Consider the following 21,290-nt stretch of genomic DNA (forward strand, 5'->3'; position numbering starts at 1 on the left):
ATAGGTATCCACCTCTTTCGACTTCAAAAAACTTGTAAAAAATCTTTTCTTTGCAATGCATACAAAATTCCTAATAATATTAAAACCAAAGCAACAATTCATCCTACATCTAAATTAACCTGAAACATAATCAAACAAGAATTCAAACTAAGCAGATAAAACCCTAATTAACATTATCAAAAGCATGAAACAAAGATCCAGCAAATACAAACACAAAAACCCAAATTTTACCAAATCAGATCCACTAGTTAATCACTAGCAGTATAAACAACCAAATGTACAAAGAATAAAAGCATAAAACAGAGATCTAACAGGCATATTAAGAAGATATGACACCTAGGGTTATGAAAGGGACGACTGTAACACACTTAAGACATCCAACATTTAACATATTAAGGTTGATCCAACTTTACCTCTGTAAGTGCAGTGCTGGAGGTGTTTGCTCCTTCTCATGAGGACCAACGCAACTCGGTGGTGCGAATCTAGATAGTGAAGGTTTACGCCCCATACCTATATAATGCCCGCGCCGAGCACCAAACACCTTTTCAAATACTTGAACTTCATTCACTTGTGATGAACTACCTTCTCCAAATTCGTCTTCTATGTTGGGTTCACTTTGGGACTCAAACTCTGCTTGTAATTCTTCCTGTGTTTTACAACGGCGATAGATTAATATAAATATATATAAAAATTATATTTTAAATAAGATACTTACGTATTTTTGCTCCTCTAGCTCGCTAGCAAACCTTCCATCTTTAAGAGTATGACAATTTTTAAACGCTTCGAGTCTGGTCTTATCCTATTTAACATTAAAAATTAGACTACTTTAAACAAACACTTATACGTAAAAATAGTGAATATATATATATATACATATATATATATATATATATATATATATATATATATATATATATATATATATAAAGCATTACTTTTTTGAAACAAAAACTACTATATGTCGACGATCCCCCACGGTTTGTGTAAAGTTGCTTTTGACGATTTGATTTGTTGGCACATGACCGGTCCTTATGTTCTTTGGTCAAGAAATAGTCTACGGTTTTATTCCAATTCTCTTCACTCATACCCTTGGGGATGTTGGCCCTTGCTCTTGCTACATCAGTTTCCCCTCCGTTTGCTAAAAATTCTTCTTTTGCTTTGGCTTTTCGGCTTCTATAACGCTTCATGTATACCGCATTAAGGCCATCCATCAATTGTCTACATTTAGGATGCTTCTCAATTTCAGTAAAATTGAAACGCCGCTAGGAATTAAACAAAATAAGTTAGTTAAGTTGAAAACGAGTCATGAACAAAGAACATAGAAATATACTTAAATAATATATTTACCCTTAAATGCAGTCAGTAAATAAAATAAATAAATAAGTCAGTCAGTAAATACTTAAAGTTTAGAGTATAAAAACTTAAACTTTAGATTCTGCTGAGTCTTGTTTTTCTTCCGTAAATGTCTAAAAAACCATTTTGATGATGTAATCTTCTTGGGCCTTGTCTTCTTTTGTTAATTCATCCATCTGTTTTTCTTTACTTCTTTGATAAAGGATGCTAGTATGTGGAGCAGTGGGTCTCCTGATTGGCAATTTTTGTTGTTTGACTGGAACCACTGCTTCCGGATAATCAGGCTTTTTAGGAGCAGTGGGATCTCTCTTCCTTAACTCTTCCAACCTTTTGTAGATAGCAAACACCTTTTCTTCTCTCCACCTTGTAACCTAGTTTCTTGACCCATAATCAGCAGTTATCAGCTCTTCTTTCATTCTTTTCAGTTTCAAGGTCCTTTCTGGTACATTTTTCTTGTAATTGGCCCAAGCCGGAGGAGTTTGCTTTACGTTGTCTTGAATCATCTTTTGAATTCTCATTGTCTCCTCTTGCAGTTCACTGATGGTCCATTCTTTGTATTGATACTTTTCTGCCCTATACTTCTTGTATGCTATTATGTATTCAAGATAGTAATTTCTCATGCTTTCATCATATTTTTCTGATAATTTCTAACAAAAGACTTTTTAGAACTGCTCTAAGGTTCTAACTTTACTGAGCAGGTATTGATAATTTCTATGAATCTCTTTGTCAGACTTTCCCTCTGTATCTCTTTTAGATATATCCTCTGCATGTTGGGCCTTTATTTTGAGATATTCTTCTATATTTCTTGGCAAAGGATAACCTTGAACAGATGGGAGTTTCCTCTTTTCAGGATCATCTTCATAGTAGAAGGATTTAATTTCCTCCCTAACTGCTGGAAGATCTGGAGGATATTGTACTCCTGCAGAGTCAATGGTAGTGTTTTGATTGAAGAGTTGAACTGAAGATAATGGAACAAGGTTTCGAATGGTGACAAGGGAAGTGGTTGTGTAGATGTTAGAGTTGGGGAAGTGTCATCTTCCACTACATTGTTTGTTATCTTTCTCCTTTTGTGCTTTGGAGAAGTTGATGGTGTATTTATGAGTTCAGTGGCAGAGATTGAAGTAGTTGGTATCTAATTAACACCTGTTGAAACAACTGGTTTTCCAACCACTGTGGTCACTACAACAGTTGATGTTTCAATTGTTGTTTTCTGCTTTTTGGCAGCTGGATTTTGTGATGGTGATATTATTTTTGGTATGACAGTGGATTGACTGTGGGTTGATGTAGTAGTGATGGCATTTGTTGAGATTACATCTGTTGAAACAACTGAAGTACCAACAACTGTTGATACAACATGAGTTTTAACATCCGTTGGTTTGGAGGTTTGATGACAGGAACTTTGGGAATTTGAGGAGTTTGTTTGGTGGTTTTGGAAGGTGTGGTTTTGCGTTGACTTACTTTTCTGGTAGGCCGTCTTCTTTTAGGTTTAGAAGTAACCTGCTCTTCTTTTTCCATCAAAACTTTCTTCTCCTCCTCAAACCTTTTAGATCCTTTCATGTTTGCCTTTAATGCAGCAAATGCATTTTGAGTCTCATCAACCTTTTTGGAACCATCTGGTCTTGGGATTTCTACCACAAATTTGGACATTCGATCTAGTGGCATGTATAAACCATCTTCTTTTACCTTCTTCCCTTTAGTTTTCTCCCACTTTTTGACATCATCAGGATTTTCAACAAAGATGATTGAAGGAGGAGCAGTGCCAGCAGTTTGAAGCAGATGAGCTTTAATGGCTTTGATATCTATCTTTGTACCTAGCTTCCATGACATTTCTGACCATCTGAAGTTGAACTTCATGCTGTTGATCTGCATATTGTCTTTGTTTATGAAACAGAGGTTGAAACAGATGCCATAGCTCAGCAGCAGATGGATCAGATGTTGCGGATGGTGCAGCAGTGGGTGTAGCCTTTTGAGCTTGTAACAACTGTAGCAGCATAGTTTTGATTTCTCCAACAGATGTGTCAAGTTTATCAACCTTCTCCATCAATTCTTTGTACTTTAAACCATCACCCAAGTTAATGGAATCATCTGATTTCCCACCAGTGGTGGTTGTATCACTGGTTGACTTAGGAAAAGTTTCCCAAAAATCATCCACTGATGCCCCTTGTTCTCGGTACTGTGGACTTATTTCTTCAGCAGAGCTTACCATTTTAAGATAACCAGCGTATAATGGAAACACCAGTGGACACTACGGTTCCCAAAGAAGAAATTGCCTTCAAGGGAATCTCACTAATGAAACTACTGTCCAGGTGTAAACCAGTGGGTTCAACAACAGTAGTAGCTGCTCCACTTGAACTACTGACAGGAATTACTTGTAATTCCTTCAGTGTAGCTTTCTCAACTGTTGGTGGGTTAACAGAGATAGAGACACCAGACTCGGTCACTTGTTGTGGTATATTCTCATTGACAGGTGATTGAGAAGAACCGATTTTTATCTGAGCTATATTAAATGCATCCAACAGAGGTATCATTGATTGTGGTGTCCCTGTTGATAGAACCTGATCCTTTTGAGAGGATGCAGGAGGAGTTCTGGGCTCAGGTTGAGATCTTTCTTCAATCTGTTGTGAAGAAGTAGCAGCAGTGGTTTCAGGTGACTTTTGTGTTGTCACAGGTGTTACCTCTGGGATCTCGTCTTCCAGAGTCACCTTTTTGGTGGGTTTGGAGGGCTTTTGGATAGTTTTCTTTTTGGTCTTTTTGGTGATTTTTTGTGTGGGTTTCACAGATGTGGTTGTGCTTCTGTGATCACCAGAAGCAGTGGGCTCAACAACAGGGGCCTGAGGAGCAGTTGTTACTGCTAAATTCTACTCAGGTACCTCCGTTTGGGTTTTTAAAGGTTTTGACAGCCTTGTGAATGTTTCAGAAGTTAGACTGTTTATTTGAATAGGATTTCCTTGGATAAGCACATGTGCATTATCCTTTGAAAATTTCTTTTGAAGATAAAAACTTAAAAACCTTGGAAACAATAAAAATGATTTTTATTAACATTCTTAACCATATAATTGAAAATTCCTAAGAGTAGTTAAAATTTTGTTCAGCCATGATAGCATAGCCTTGGTATTGAATTTTCAATGGTATTTCATTAAAAGATGTTGTTTTATTTGACACACACATCAGGAGGGTATGGAATAAAAACCTCGAAGCAGGAGGAAAACTGCCCTTTTCTAAAGTATCCCTTTTCATTTCTTCTTCATACCCTCTCTCAGAGAAATCAGTTTGGTACTCTGTTTTTTGGGAAAGAGCTTTTACCTGTAAGATCATTTATTTCAAAAACCACTGAAATGGTTTGAGGTGTGATGACCACTGAAATTCCCCTTATTGATGAAGTAATAGCTAAGGTCTTTTTGTCCTTAGTTTCAAGCTTTGCATTTTTCCAGAACTCTCGTTGGGTATCCACGTAGATGGTTTCATTGCAAGTCAACAAAATTTTATACTCTGAAGATGAAAGTGCATCAATCACGTAATGAAACCTGTGTTTTTTCTTGTTTTTGCAAGTGTACTCACGTAGTTATGACGGATTTTGAATGGCAGATCCATGATAAATCAAAGGTAGTTAAGAACGAAGGAAGAAGATAAGTGATTTGAGAGAATTTCATGAAAACTTATTTTGAAAGGAATTTTGAATTCGACTCGACAGTCAAAACCCTGTTTGGGGTTTTGATCAGGGTTTTATAGGTGGAAAAACTGAATGCTGACGTGGCATCGGATACAAAAGATCTGACGGCTAAGTACTGCCCACGTGAGAACTTCTGATAAATAATGGATGACAGTTGTTAGGAAACCACTGATGAATCAATATCAGCAGTTTACAGTGCTGAAAATGAAAACAATAACTGATTATAACTATCAGTGGATAGACTATCAGTAAATTAAAACACTGACCTTTAACAACAGTCATTTTATAAACAGTGGTTAAGCATGTTCCTTCTCCCAAAAAACAATATTTTAACCCATCAGTCTTTTCAATCCCCTTCAACCTCCACAAAACACTATTTTAACCCAACACTGGTTTTAAACCACCATTTTAACCAAACAGCGGTTTCAACCACAGTTTTCTCAACAGTAGTTCCAAACATCTATTTCATCCATCTGTTGAACAAAGTTAACAGATGTACCAACCACTGGTTTATTTTCAAACATCTGTTCCCAACAACAGAGCTTTGATTATTTAAACATACCTTAGCCAATATTACAGTGCTGAAAATGAAAACAGTAGCTGACTATAACTATCAGTGGATAGTCTATCAGTGGATTAAAACACTGAGCTTTAACTACGGTCATTATATAAACAGTAATTCAAGAATCTTCCTTCTCCAAAAAAAAAAACAATATTTTAAACATCTGTTTTAACACAACAATGGTTTTAAACCACCATTTTAACAAAACAGAGGTTTCAACCGCAGTTTTCTCAACAGTAGTTAAAAACATCTGTTTTCATACATCTGTTGACCGAAGTCAACAGATGTATCAACCACTGTTTTATTTTCAAACATCTGTTCCCAATAACAAAGCTTTGATCATTTAAACATACCTTTGCCAATATTACAAGCTTTTACACTCTCAAACCTAAATATTTATTTACTTAATTTAAATAACAAACATGGTTAATAATTTTAACAGAACTAATTATATAAAAACTACAACTGTCAAACAACATACAAAGTTCATCCATCTGTTCACCCAAGTCAACAGATGTATCAACCACTATTTTATTTTGAAACATTTGTTTGCAATAAAAGAGATTTGATCATTTAACACAGCAAATAATAGACCTTTGATTAATAATTTTAACATAACTAATTATATATAAAATACATTTGTCAAAACAGCAAATAGAATTCAATAAATACAGGATCCTAATTCCTAATCGATTAGTGAAACAGTAGTCTCGATAAGTAAAGCTCCTTTCGGACCATTGAAGTTGTCGACATGTTGGAGGTATTTCAGAAGTTCGTTGCTGAGATCAACTTCAATCATATCCCCCCAGATGCTTGTTATTAGCCATTTGTTGTCTTCAATTATATTAGTCCTTCGGCGCCTATCTACGTAATCAACTACACGAGGATTATTGAAAACAAACACCTTCATCCAGCCTTCTTCTTCATATCTGAGCAAATCAGTCGTTAGCTCAGCAGACTTTCCAATAACAATCATATGCAGCCTCTTTGCGATGGTCAAAAAATGCCCTTGGCAAGGATTGACTACAATACTCTCGGGAAAATGAAGCATTCTGAAAGTCTCACTAAGAACATCAAAAGCAACGATGTTCCTCTCACCTAGTGGATACCAATAATTTGAAACCATAAAATATATGGTTTTATCAGCATAAACTCCTGTAGCCCATGAATAACCACTTGAAACATAATTGTTTATGCTACCGAAATTTATTGTTCTCCATGACTCATGACGTCGTGAGTAAACACGAGCAGCAGTTACTTTACGGTAACATCTGATGTTCAGCACTTTCAGATCATTGAACTGATCAAAATAAATTCCACCAGTATCAGAGTTTCGATGATGATTGTAATTGAAATAGTCATCACACAAAACCTTATAGCGCCTGGTAGTTGGATTCCAAAGACTGTCTTGATTGCAAACTAACAACAAACCATTAAAAGACGATAGAATCCGTAAGTTGCTAGGGTGGACATTGTTAGGAAAACTTAAGGTTTTGCTTCTAACAAAATCCAAAGTACCAGCAACTACGTCGTCAATGACAATTGACGTGTCTTTAAAGGATAGTAGTTTCTTTTGTACTGAATCTCCTCTTCGGAGAGCATGCATCATCTGAAATGCATGACTTGACAATTCGCTATAAAAATTCCTTGAAAGACATTTGAAACGGCCAATATCTTCTGCAGAGAGCCTTGTGAAAATCTCGTCAACAATCACTTGAAACCTAACTTTTTCCATTCTGAAGAGAGCCTTGTGAAAATCTCGTCAACAAACTTTTGAAGATGATTGAGTAGATAGATGAAAACGGTAATGATCAAAACCACTACCCAATGTATTTTATATACCCAATGAAGGCGGTTATGACTAAAGAATATGATGCGACAATCGTTAGGCTTTTAATTCATTTACATGGGAAAAATATAAATCTAAACACATTATTATAATTAAAAATAACCTATTCATTTACCTATAAGACGCCTTTAACATAAGAAAGAAGTGATTGAGTGACGTGCATTAATTGCAAAGTACATATCCCGAGGCATTTTGAATTTGAAAATACCGGCAATTTCAAAACCACTGCTATGGTATATGTTTACCAAAGGAAACATCTGCTAAGTTATACTTTCTTAGCTATGGGCAGTAGTTTACACTCTTGAATGTGGGCCAGACCTTTGACATTTAAATATAGAGCAGTAGTTTGAAATTAAATGTATTTTAACTCAGATAAAAAATCTCAGAAGCATAAAAATAGACACATCAGCAATCATCATTTAGTCATAACTCAGATAAAAAATCTATTCATTTGTTTAAGCCTCTCCTGTTTCCAACAGTAGAAAGTCAATCAGATGTTGGCAACAACAGATGATCGCAATTGACAACAGTAGCAAGTTAAACAGCCGTTAGATCAGCAGATGATGATTTAGAACAGATGTTCTCGATACACTAACAGAAATTGATACAATATCAACATAATCTAATTAAACTCAGAAACAATTTCACTAATACATCAAAAGTACCAATCTGCAATAATCAGATGATAATAAAAATTAGATAATAATACTAATTCATCTTAAAATTACAACCAAACTTTAAAATCTAACAACACCACCAAGAAATTTACGAACCTAATAGCAAAAATTTAGTGCTTTTAGCTACAAATTTAGTGCTTTTAGCTTTAAACTCCATCAATGTATATCTGCGACAATCGCCATGAACTCCACGGAAGTACTCAATGCATCAACATCAGGTTTCTAGAAACCTGATCTCTCGTTAACAGATCAAGATGCAGCAGTAGCAGATCCTTTCTTGCGTTTAGTAAGAACTACTACGGGTTCTACATCATCATCATCTGCCCAAAATCATATACATAATTATCATTTAAATGAACATTATTAATAATCTTTCTTTGTGTTTAATTTAACTTTACGCTTCTTTTAATACAAACCTATACTAACCCGCAACAGATTGTATGAGTTTAAAACAACTGGGATTAGACTGAAATATAAACCGAGAATTAGAGTATATCACTTGAAAATTAAGAATTCAAAATTTTAAAACCGGAGTAGCAAAAAACACATACTTTACACGAAGTTGAAACAATGACACTACAAACAACTGTAGAACAATCATCGCCATCATCATCTACAGGAAAGACCATTACTCTAGTAAGACAAAATGTTATCTTACAGCAGTAGCAGATCCTTTCTTGCGTTTAGTAGGAACTACTGCGGGTTCTACATCATCATCATCTGCCCAAAATCATATACATAATCATCATTTAAACGAACATTATTAATAATCTTTCTTTGTGTTTAATTTAACTTTATGCTTCTTTTAATACAAACCTATAATAACCCGCAGCCGATTATATGAATTTCAAACAACTGAGATTAGACTGAAACATAAACCGAGAATTAGAGTATATCACTTGAAAATTAAGAAATCAAAATTTTAAAACTGGAGTAGCAAAAAACACATACTTTACACGATGTTGAAACAATGACACTGGAAACAACTGTAGAACAATCATCATCATCATCAACTACAGCAGATCATTCACAATCATCATTTAGTTATAATTCAGATAACAAAACTTTAGTAAAAATCAAAAAGAAAAACAAACCTAATCATATATATCACATTACCATGATCAAGGAAAACCACATATCCCCAAAAATTTTTCTGAAAGTGGGACGTCAAGAGCTTCAGTTTTCTGTTATCCTTTATGAACAAATGCCGAGTATTGAGAAGAAGGGGTTTGAGGGAGAGATACATTAGAAATGTGGTTTGAAAATACAAAAGCAGAGAAGACGTTTATATAAGAAGATAATTGACAGAAGTGAGTGAGTGACATGTAATAATTGAAAATTACATATCCCCATGCATTTTGAATTTCAAATTACCCGCATTTTCAAAACAGCTGCTGCTAGGTATACATTTACTAAAGGAAGCATCTGCTACCTTCTTATAGAAGAGCAGTGGTTTACCCTTTGGAATGTGGGCCAGGCCATTTGAATACACAAGTATTAGAATTTATAATGTAATAATGAGATAAGAAAAGTATTGTTGGACACTCTCTCCTGCTGATACATCAGCTTTTCTTATGTCACTTGAATTTCTCCTTTTATATAGAAAGTATAGATAGATAGATGTACGTATGTAAAAATCCCTCAAAGTTCTCCTACCAAAAAAAATTCGCTCCAGCCCTTGATATCAAACTTTGTGGGCCATCATTCCTCATAATTCTTTCCCCAAACAAATCTGTGCCTTTGTTAACTCGTAAGTTGCTTACAATCTTGGGCTTAACGTAAATTAATATCTAGCTCAAATAATATTTACACTCAATCCACTAGATTTAATTTGAAGTACCCACTCAAATTAATCCATGTAGTTTTAATAGTTGGCCATGGTACGTCACCAACATGCATCACCAAATCAATTTATCTAATAAAATTAAACTTCATGCACTATAATTTTTTTTTCATGTATCATCATCACAAAATCTTTTGACGTAAATTAACTTTGCCTTTGATCACAGATCAATGGCATACAGATTTTCTTCCATTATAATTTCAAAGTTTTAACTCGTTCTCTTATTCGACGTACAAAATATAAAAATGGGATTAAATTAATATATTTCGTACCAAGATCAATGCATTTAGATTGTAATTAATCGAGAATAATGTGTACCAAAAATACACCAATCAACCATCCTAATTATGGTTTTCACACTTCTCTCTCATATTGAATTATAGGTTCTTATTCTTTAATTATAATAGTTGATGTATATCATTAACAAAATAAATCTAATTTTAAATTATCTATGAATTTCCAAATAAACTTGTTTTTTTATACTTAAAACTTCTTTTTAAATCTCAAAATATCACTAAGTTCAAAATTATATACGTTCGTATTTTAACAGAATATAGAACTATCACATCAATGCAATTTACGTTAATCATGTTACATCAATGCAATTTACGTCAATCATAAAATGTTCCAAAATAACATATATCGTTAATCGTTTGGTTTAGTTCAATTGTTGTGCTTTTTGTTAGTTAACACGTCGTGGGTGGGCTCGATTCTAGTACTTAAACAATACGTTTATTTTGATGATATTTTCTAGCTAAACAATAACATGTTTAGTTCAATGCCATATGGCATGACTAATCGAAAAATGCAAAAGCATGGTCTCAGTGAAACATATATGAATCTAATTATCTTCACTTGTCCATCTCCGTTGAAAAATGAATCCCCACCTCCCCATCTCCGTTGAAAAGTGAATTCCACTAGCCCCCTAGCCTTTTATCTTTCTATAAATAGTATATATGCATTCTGCATTCCAAATCAGTCGTTTCAGACCAACAAACATGACTTGTGAACTTAACCTATTGTTTCGTATCCTTAGAATTGTAGGGCTCATACAGGTTACAACATTTGTAGTATGTGGTGAACCACAAGTTCCATGTTACTTCATATTTGGAGACTCATTGGTTGATAGCGGCAATAACAACGCACTCCCAACGATAGCTAAAGCCAATTATCAGCCTTATGGGATTGATTTTCCACAAGGTGTCAACGGTAGATTCACCAACGGCCGAACCATGGCAGACATCATCGGTATGTGAATGTGAACTATACAACGCATTTAAACGTTTTTAAGAGAAAAAAGGACTTTAATATATACAGTTTTCTTGATTTCAGGTCAACTTCTAGGTTTTCCTAAGTTCATTCCACCTTATGCTACCGCAACTGATCAAGAGATCAGCATTGGAGTAAACTATGGTAGTGGTAGTGCTGGTATCAGAGAGGAAACTGGAAGTCACCTGGTAATCACAATTTTTCAGTAGTTGCTGATTTTATTTTTTTGGTTCCCATGATAATCATGGAAAGTCGACTTTCTTTTATCTTATGTTAAGAACATGAGTAGTGGGGTTTTTTTGGGCGTTTTCCCCTTCAAAAACGCCCCAAAACGCCCTTTTTCCACCCGGGGGCGTTTTTTTTCAAATAATTTGCTTTTTGCGTGCTTTATTCCACGCCTTGCTTCCTTTTGTTTGTCCAATCATCCTTCATCTTCCTTTTGTTTGTTCAATAAGATTTTTTGTTGTTTTTTTTTAAATTTAATTTACTACACCTCTTTTAACATAATGCCCCACATCTACACCCATTTTAGAAAACGCACCATAATGCCCCATTGCTGACTGAGCTGCCACATAACGCAAAACGCCCAACGGTAAGGGCATTACCACTACACATGGTCTAAGACTATGGGGTGTAGAGGGGTTTAAGTTGGGGGCATTGCTCGACACGTGACAGGCGTGGGCTCCACCAGTCAACACACAAAAAAGTGGGTTGTGGAAGAGGTGTGGCCAGGCCGGCGTTGTGGAATGGGCTAGTTAAACGGTCATCAACAGTCAACCAACCATTTCCAGACACGTCACCCTAGGCTAACGCCCCACACCAAGCACTATTTCCACTCCAAGCGGGCAACTTCCACCAAAAGCCAACCCGGGGTAGAGCACCCGACGTTAATGGGCCAAAACACCAAGCGGGCAACGCACACACCCACCAGGGCTAATGGTTGTGTGTTTGACAATCTAAACCATTTTAAACCACATGCACAACTACAAGTAAAACATATATTTGATCGTATCATTTTCTTTTAAATTCATAACATTAAACGCAATTGTTATTTGATTGTAGGGTGATCGGATTAGCTTGGATAGACAACTAGTTAACCATGAAAAAACAATTTCGCGCCTATCAGCCTTGCAGAGTAACAAGACATTTACGGATGAATACCTGAAGAAATGCATTTACTTGTCAAATATAGGAAGCAACGACTACATTAATAACTACCTGTTACCGAGCATTTATCCTACGAACAAAACATATACTCTTGATCAATATGCAGTGGTTCTTGAACAACAGTATTCTCAACAACTAAAGGTACACAATCTTTCACATTTGGTCTGTTTTTTTCTTAGCATGACCTTTCTTCATCGTGAATCTTATCTTCTTATGGTCGAGTATGTCACTCTAAAAGTTTTTTTTTTTTAATTTTATTATTATTATTATTATTATTATTATTATTATTATTATTATTATTATTATTATTATTATTATTATTATTATTATTATTATTATTATTATTATTATTATTATTATTATTATTATTATTATTATTATTATTATTATTATTATTATTATTATTATTATTATTATTATTAGAGTAAGTTACTGTTTTGGCCCCAATGGTTTAGTTAGTTTAGCCCTTTTAATCCAAAAAAGAATCTTTTAACATATCAGAGACCCGGATGTTGCATTTTATAATAGTTTTTGCCCCTAATACTAACTTTGTTACTTTTTCAGTTAAGGGTAAGGTTAATTAGGTAATTATATACCTTAGAGGCTATTTTTTATAATTACAAAGTTCTTTTAATTTTTAAGAGATTATTAATGCAATTACTCAAGTTTTTTTATTATTTCGTTATTTTCACGATTATTATTTAATAAAATATGTTTTATATATGCAAATAAATATGTATTTTCATTAACCATTTGTTTTTTTTTATAAACATCGTTTTTAAAATCATTTGTTTTTTAACCTTTTTTTTAAGCCGTCTATCGTTTTTAAAATTATACATTTTTAAACTGGTTGTTTATTAAAATCGTTCTTTTTAAAGTTGTTTGTCTTTTAAAGTTTTTTGTTAAACGATTTATTTTACACCTTTCTTTTTTAAATCATTTTCTTTAACTTTTTTAAACAATCCGTTTTTTTAAGTCGTTAATTTTTAAAAGTATTTCTTTTTAAACCGCTCATTTTAGAACCGTTTTTGAAATCATTGATTTTTGAAACTTTGTATTCAGTTTACTTATAGTCGTTAGGGAAAAAGAACATCAAAAAATGAACGATTTCAAAAATCGAAGAATTTTTAAATGATCGATTTTAAATGAACTAGTCGTTTAAAAAAATAAAGATTAAAAAAAGGACGTTTATAAAAAACAAAACCTTAAAAAAATAAGAGTAAATTTCCAAAATCGTCATTGAGGTTCAGGCCTATTTGCCAGTTTCATTCAAAATGAATTTTTGTGCTATATTCTCCTTCATGTTTGGCAATTTTTGCCATTTTCATCCAACTCGCTAACTGGGTTTATTTGGTCTGTTAAAACAATATTTTTTATTTTCTTTTTATTTTATATTAAGACAAGAACTGTATCACTTTCAACATCATCTGCAACTAATCAAATTCAAATCAAAATCCGAAAATAAAAAATCAACAAACCCAAATCCCTTTACAATCTTTTATCAGATACCCACTAATCAAATACCTATTTGTAACCCAAATCAATTGAACAACAACATCTCCACCAACCGCCAGCCACCAGCTCCGCCATCACCCTAAGAACCAGCGTCTCCACCATCACCCCAACAACCACCGTCGCCTTACAACAACCATCACCCCAACAACCACCGCCTCTACCATCACCTGAACAGCCTTTGTTGATGCACTTTGTGGATGTAGCTCGGTTCGTTTCGACTCGGTTAGGTTCGGCACAAGACCGATGTCACGACATTCCTCCGCCGTGCGCCCCATAGTTTGACACGCGAAGCACGAAGAGCCACGAGCTGACATCACCATGACTTCACCATGATGTCATGATGATGTCATCTTTTATATAATGAGAATATGAAGTGACTTTAACTTTGCTTGCCTACGAAGTTTAGTCAATGTTCATGCATGATACCCTCACAAAGAACCATGTTGGACGAAGACTCTATGTTGGACAAAGACTCCATGTTGGACGAAGACTGAAGGTTGGACGAACTCTCCTTTGTGACGAACATTAAATGCCACAAAGACTCCTAGTCTTCGTGGTCCAGCTAAGTGTTCGTGGCCCAGTAACACTCTTCGTAGTGTTACTGGGTATTGGGGCCTATATAAACAGAGGCTTGTTCCATAGTTCAGTAAAGAGAGTCTCTGTGAAAGTTTGTAAACACTGTGTGTATGTGTGTACTGATTCTCTTCACTTAATCAAAGTTTGTGAATCTTTGGTTACTTTGTGTTTGTTCCTTTTTGCTTTGGTTTGCATACTTACGTGGATTCCGCACTCGTTAGTGTGTTGTAAAACAAGGAAGTAGGTTTAATCTTGATCCTCCAAGTGGACCTACAAGTGGTATCAGAGCCATGGTGCCCGATTTAGTGAATCTAGCAGTTTGCTAAGTCACATGTGCTCTAGATTTGTGATTTTTGTGATTTGTTGTTCGAGATGAAAAAGTGGGTAACATGAAGAAAACCCAGATTTGAACCGAGATATACAGATCTAAGATGAATCGGACTGTACAAAAGGGTTCGGTTTTCTGTTTTACACCAAGAAAGTCAAGTTTTCATCCTTTTTTTTTTGAACGGCAAATTTGGATCACTGACGGACCACTAGAGTATCATCGTGCCACCAGCAGAACCACCCGATCATATCCATCTCCACTAGGCAATAATGCCTATACACCAATTCAGGAGGAAACCTAATAAATCTGGGAAAAACCCTTTGTGGGAATCGAACCCATGACCTAATGGTCATAAGCCTTATCCCACAACCAAGATACCACTAGGTTTCATTAGATCTGCAAGTAAACAGTTCGTGGTTGTCACACCCCAACCGATGGCGAAATCATCGGGGCGCGGCACTGAGCGAAACAGATTTTCCAGAAGTTTCCATAACAATTATCATTACTATTTAATTTAAATAACACGACCCATACGGTATCTCAAACTGTAAACAAATTATTACAGATAAAATCCAGGCAAATATTCTGTTCCGACAACTCATATTTAAATAAACAACAATTATTTATCTGCTTCTAGAGACCCTTAATTGGACTACTACAGACAACTATTTGTTGGGCTCTAGAGCTTTATTCTAGCCTCGCTTTCCTAGCAGTTAAGCATCTTAAGCACCTGTCACATACGTTAAAATAAAGTCAATACATAAAATGTAAAGGTGAGCATACAAGTTTGATAATAACATAATAGAGTTCGAAATAGTTTACGCATAACCAACACGTACACAGAGGAAAACGAAGCATGTTAATTATCGACATGGATCTATCGATACCAATGACTGCGGGTTAACTGCCCGAGGCAGTTCGCAATACATGATTACCACCGTAATCCATGCAAGTAATTGTCCTTAACAACCCCCGTGTGAACAGGTGCTGAGTCCAAACTATAGTACTATCGTCGTTAAGGCAGGTAGACAGCATTCCACATGTAAACATAACAACAAGCATTCATTTAGTCACGTAATACATGCAGTAACAGTTAGCGTTTAAAATGTTGCGTAGTGTGTGTTCGATGTGATTTCGTATAAGTAACGTATGTAACACCCAAAAGTGCTGAAAGCAAAAAAGGGATCGAGTATACTCACAGCGGTTGATGGATTGAAGGGAGCGCTTGAGAGTAGGGTTAGCCTGAATAGTTCGATAGCGTAACGATAAGAAATGTGGAAAACGGAAACAAGTGTTGGAGGGTCGCACAGCTGGTCGATCGGACGGTAGTCCGATCGGACGGCTGACCGTTCGGTTGACAGTCCGTTCAGACAGCTGTCCGGTCGGTCGGTAGGCCGATCGGGTGGCTGTTCGAGTGGATTGTTTCTTCCTTTGAGAAGGATGTGTTTGTGTATGATGGTTTGACCTTTTGAAGTTTTTGTTGTAGCATTTGAAAACATTGAAGTATCTTTACCTTTCAGGTCGGTCGATCGGACGGTCGTTCGATCGGCTGGCAACCCGATCGGCTAGGTACCGCAGCAAAACAAGTTCTCAGCAGGGTTTCACCTGATCGGACGGTTGTTCGATCGGGTGGTACTCCTAGTGCGTCGAACATGATGAAAAATCGATTAAGTGTTGAAGTATAGTATCTCATGATTCGAATAGTAATCCAATCGGACGGTAGTCCGATCGATCAGCAGTTCGTTCAATACTCAACTTCAAAAGAATAAATTGATTAAGTGTGGGAACATGTGCTAGCCGATCGGCTGGCCAGTCGATCGACTGACTGTCCGATCGGCTGGCTGTTTGTTCGGACAGCAGTTCGATCGGTCAGCACCCTGACCTGGTCAGCCTGTTCGTTTAGCACTTGGTTATTCTGATTATTTGTCGTTTTATCGAGGTATTTTGAGAACGAGTCAAACCACAGAAAACTCGTCTCTACTTGGTTCTCCTGATCGGACAGGAATCACCCAAACCCGGTCAGTGACTGTTTGGGGCGGTTGTTTAATGTTTAACCCGAAATCGGTGAACCTCGTGGAAAGAATCCGGTTCTTGAACCGCACAACCACTAGAATGATTAGTAAGTCGGTACAAGCTCCGTCTCTATCGGTTTGAAGGCATTGAGTGTAAAAGAGTTGAAAGAAGGTTGGAAAACCATCCTTCAATCCTTTTCACCGTGTATATGTTTAGATCTAAGAAAGATCTTTGTTTGTTTATGTGGAAATCGGCTAGATCCAAGTTATTCTTGGTGAATTGAGGTCAAAATATGAAGTTCTTCAAGAACACCATGATGACATCACCCTAGAACACTTGAATCTTGATGATTTCACGGTTAGAAATCAAGATTTGAAAGATAGAAAGGTGTAGGAGTGTGTGTAGATCAAGAAAGTACAAGATTTAGGACGAAATCTTACCGGAATTGAGAGAAATCTGAGAAAAAGCGAGCTGAGCGTGCTGGTTGGTCAAAAGAGGGGGTATTTATAGGATGCCAAAAGAGGTAAAGGCTGACCGATCGGTCGGGCACCATGATCGGACAGCCTGTCCGATCGGACAACAGTCCGATCGGCTGGCTGTTCGATCGGCTGGTAGCCTGATCGATCAGTCGCCTGATTCGAGTGTTAGGTGCGACGATTTTTGACATTTCGATTTCGATTGCGAGTGATGCGAATGCGATAGAGTTTTCTTTTCAAATTACTTTTAATCCCAACTACTATATCTAACATACAAACATCTATATCTTGCACTATCTCTTCTCCACCAATTGTCATAATTCGGTTTCGATTGAGTTCGATTGAGTTTTGATTTCGATTCGATTGATTACTACACATAACATAAAGTAAAAATGCACAAGTAAAACATAAGGCACACACACACACACGTATAGTAACAACCAAAATTGCGTAATTTGAGTTTTCGAGTTCGATGATGATTAGATTAGTTCGATTACTGATTAATTGACTTTATCACATTGTTACTTCCTACTATTCACAGTCGTAAAGTGATTCGTATCGAGAAATATGCTTCGATTACTTTGATTGTAATTAATTACTCCACATAATACAACTAACGTAAACATAAAATGGACTAATTACAGTCAAAGAAATCAAAATAGGGATTAAGCAAGGGTGATAGATCGCAATTAGCGATCTTTTCCTCCTTTGACTTCAATCTTGACTTTGACTTTCGAAACACTGGGGTGTTACAGCCTCCCCTTGTTTAGGGAATTTCGTCCCGAAATTAGGCCAAAGCCGTAACAAACAACTGTGGGTACTTTGTCTTCATGTCGCTTTCGAGTTCCCAAGTGAACTCCGCGCCTCGTTTGCCTTCCCATCGGACTTTCACAATAGGAATGTGCGAGCGTCTGAGTTGCTTGGTTTGGCGGTCCATGAGGCTTCTCCACGAAGTGTAGTGTTTCGTTTATTTGAAGGTCATCGAGAGGTACAATTAAATCATGCTCAGCCAGGCACTTTCGGAGGTTTGACACATGGAAAGTCGGGTGGACGTTGCTAAGTTCCTCCGGTAGTTCGAGTCTGTCAGCGACTTTTCCGGTCCTTTCCAGAATCATAAAAGATCCAACATATCGAGGCGCTAGTTTCCCTTTCTTGCCGAATCTGACCACACCCTTCCAAGGTGATACCTTTAGGAGTACGTAGTCGCCAACGTCAAATTCCAGGGGCTTGCATCTTCTATCGGCGTAACTTTTCTGGCTACTTCGAGATTTCAACAAGTTGTCTCGGATCTGGAGAACTTTGTCAGTCGTTTCTTGTAGTAGCTCAGGACTGGTTAATCGCGAGTGACCGATCTCGTGCCACACAATAGGCGATCGACATCTTCTTCCGTATAGAGCCTCGAATGGTGCCATTTGGATGCTGGTATGATAACTGTTGTTGTACAAGAATTTGACTAACGGCAGGTATTTATTCCAATTACTACCGAAGTCTATGACACACGCACGGAGCATGTCTTGAAGAGTACGGATCGTTCTTTTAATCTGTCCGTCGGTTTGAGGATGGAATGTAGTACTTAAGTTAAGTGTCGTACCAAGAGCTGCTTGAAACGTTTCCCACAATCGCGAAGTAAACCGGGCATCACGGTCAGAGATGATGTAACGAGGCGTACCATGATTACAAATGATCTCATCGGTGTAGATTAGGGCTAATCGTTCTACCTTGTAGTCTTCCCATATTGGCAAAAAGTGGGCTAATTTGGTTAAACGATAAACGACAACCCAAATGCTGTTGTGACCTGATGACGTGTGCGAAAGTTTGGTTATGAAGTCCATGGCTATACTCTCCCACTTCCACATAGGGATTGGGGGTTGCTCGAGTAAGCCAGAGGGCCTTTGATGTTCAGCCTTGACCCTTGCACAAGTCAGGCACTTCCCAACGTAGAGAGCGATATCCCTTTTCATGCCCGGCCACCAGTACTTGTAGCGAAGGTCCTGGTACATTTTATCGGCACCGGGATGAATAGAATACCGGGATTTGTGGGCTTCGTCCATCAAAATCTTTCGCAATTCATTCCGCTTAGGGATCCAAATTCGGTCCAGAAAATAGAAGATCCCATTCGATTTGCTTAAAAGTTGAGCTCCATCGTGATAGATTCTCTCCCTCTTCAAGGTGTGTTCATTAAAACAGGCGTGTTGGGCTTCGCGGATGAGAGTTTCGAGATCGTATCGGGCTTGGGTATCACGGATGCTGAGCAAATAACTCCGTCTGCTGAGTGCGTCAGCAACGACGTTTGCTTTTCCTGGGTGATAACGAATCTCATAGTCGTAATCGTTGAGAAGTTCTACCCATCTGCGTTGACACATATTGAGTTCCTTCTAATCAAAGATATGTTGCAGGCTCCTATGATCGGTGAAGATTGTACACTTGGTACCATATAGGTAGTGTCGCGAAATCTTTAATGCAAAAACAACCGCGCCTAGCTCGAGATCATGGGTTGTATAGTTCTTCTCATGGATTTTGAGCTGTCGAGAAGCGTAAGCTATAACCTTGTCTCGTTGCATGAGGACACAGCCAAGACTAAGGTTGGAAGCATCACAGTAGACAATAAAACCGTCGTTTCCATCGGGCAATGTGAGAACGGGAGCATTGCAAAGCTTATGCTTGAGGGTTTGGAAAGCAGACTCTTGTTCAGTTCCCCAAACAAAAGACCTGTCTTTATGCGTAAGAGCGGTAAGCGGCACAGCGATCTGGAGAATCCTTCGATAAACCGTCGATAATAGCCCGCTAGTTCGAGAAAAGAATGGACTTCAGACGGGTTCTTTGGCGTAATCCAACTCTTAACTGCTTCAATCTTCGCGGGATCGACATGAATACCTTGACTATTAACAATGTGACCCAGAAACTGAACCTCCTCCAATCAGAATTCACACTTGGAGAACTTGGCATAGAGTTGATTCCCCTGGAGTAGTTCGAGAACCAAACGTAGATGTTGCGCATGTTCGGCTTTCGACTTGGAATAGATCAAGGCATCGTCGATAAACATGATGACGAAATGGTCGAGATATGGCCTACACACGCGATTCATCAGATCCATGAAAACCGCGGGTGCGTTGGTTAAACCAAAAGGCATAACAACAAACTCATAATGGCCGTAGCGAGTGCGAAAGGCGGTTTTGGGTACAACTTCTTCCTGAATGCGTAGCTGATGATAGCCTGAGCATAGATCGATCTTCGAGAAACACGTAGCACCTTGCAGTTGATCAAACAAATCGTCGATGCGAGGTAGGGGATAGCGGTTCTTGATGGTTAACTTATTCAACTCCCGATAATCGATACACATCCTGAATGACCCATCCTTCTTTTTAACGAAGAGGACTGGCGCGCCCCTAGGAGAGGTGCTCCGGCGAATAAAACGTTTTTCAAGTAATCCCTGGAGTTGGTTCGAGAGTTCCCGCATTTCGAATGGCGCGAGTCGATAAGGGGCTTTGGCAACGAGGTTAGCTCTAGGAATGAGGTCGATACGGAAGTCGATATCACAACTTGGCGGTAGTCCAGGAAGATCGTCAGGGAATACCTGAGGAAATTCACAGACCACAGGAACGTCTTTGACTTCTGTCTTCCTTTTCTTTTCCTTCTCCGCTACTACAATGTTGGCCAAGAAAGCTCTGTATTCCTTGCGGAGATACTTGCTAGCCTGGACGCAGGACATAAGTTTGAGACCTTTCGAAGCAGTTTCACCGTATACACATAATAAATCACCATTTGCGAGCGAGAATCGAATCATTTTATCGAAGCACACAACTTCAGCATGGTTTTCATGAAGAAAGTCCATGTCTACTATGACGTCAAAACTTCCGAGTTACATCGGAATAAGGTCGATTGGGAAGATGTGATTGTTGAGCTTGAGGGTACAATCACGAAGAACAGAATTAACGGCGACAGTTCTGCCAGTAGCGACTTCAACTTCGTATGACGAGGGCAGGTAAGAACGC

At 37.4% G+C, this 21,290-nt stretch overlaps 2 protein-coding genes across 2 annotated transcripts in view; one reads left to right on the forward strand and one right to left on the reverse strand.

The window, feature by feature from the left end:
* Nucleotides 1–691: 691 nt before the first annotated feature.
* LOC110916742 lies at nucleotides 692–1,355 on the reverse strand. The gene is made up of 3 exons (XM_022161424.2): nucleotides 1,348–1,355; nucleotides 936–1,262; nucleotides 692–799 (listed from the first exon to the last, which is right to left on the reverse strand). The coding sequence occupies exons 2-3, from the start codon at nucleotides 1,209–1,211 to the stop codon at nucleotides 692–694; spliced, it is 384 nt and encodes a 127-aa protein (XP_022017116.2). The 5' UTR covers nucleotides 1,212–1,262; nucleotides 1,348–1,355.
* Nucleotides 1,356–10,947: 9,592 nt separating this feature from the next.
* Nucleotides 10,948–21,290, forward strand: part of LOC110919815 (GDSL esterase/lipase At1g29660) — a 33,868-nt gene continuing 23,525 nt past the window's right edge. Inside the window, exons 1-3 of the mRNA XM_022164067.2 lie at nucleotides 10,948–11,202; nucleotides 11,287–11,411; nucleotides 12,286–12,531. Of these exons, the coding sequence (XP_022019759.1) occupies nucleotides 10,953–11,202; nucleotides 11,287–11,411; nucleotides 12,286–12,531 (621 nt within the window). The 5' untranslated portion in view covers nucleotides 10,948–10,952. The remainder of the gene's footprint in view (nucleotides 11,203–11,286; nucleotides 11,412–12,285; nucleotides 12,532–21,290) is intronic.

The sequence above is a fragment of the Helianthus annuus genome, chromosome 16, assembly GCF_002127325.2.
Source record: "Helianthus annuus cultivar XRQ/B chromosome 16, HanXRQr2.0-SUNRISE, whole genome shotgun sequence".
Classification (NCBI taxonomy): Eukaryota; Viridiplantae; Streptophyta; class Magnoliopsida; order Asterales; family Asteraceae; genus Helianthus; species Helianthus annuus.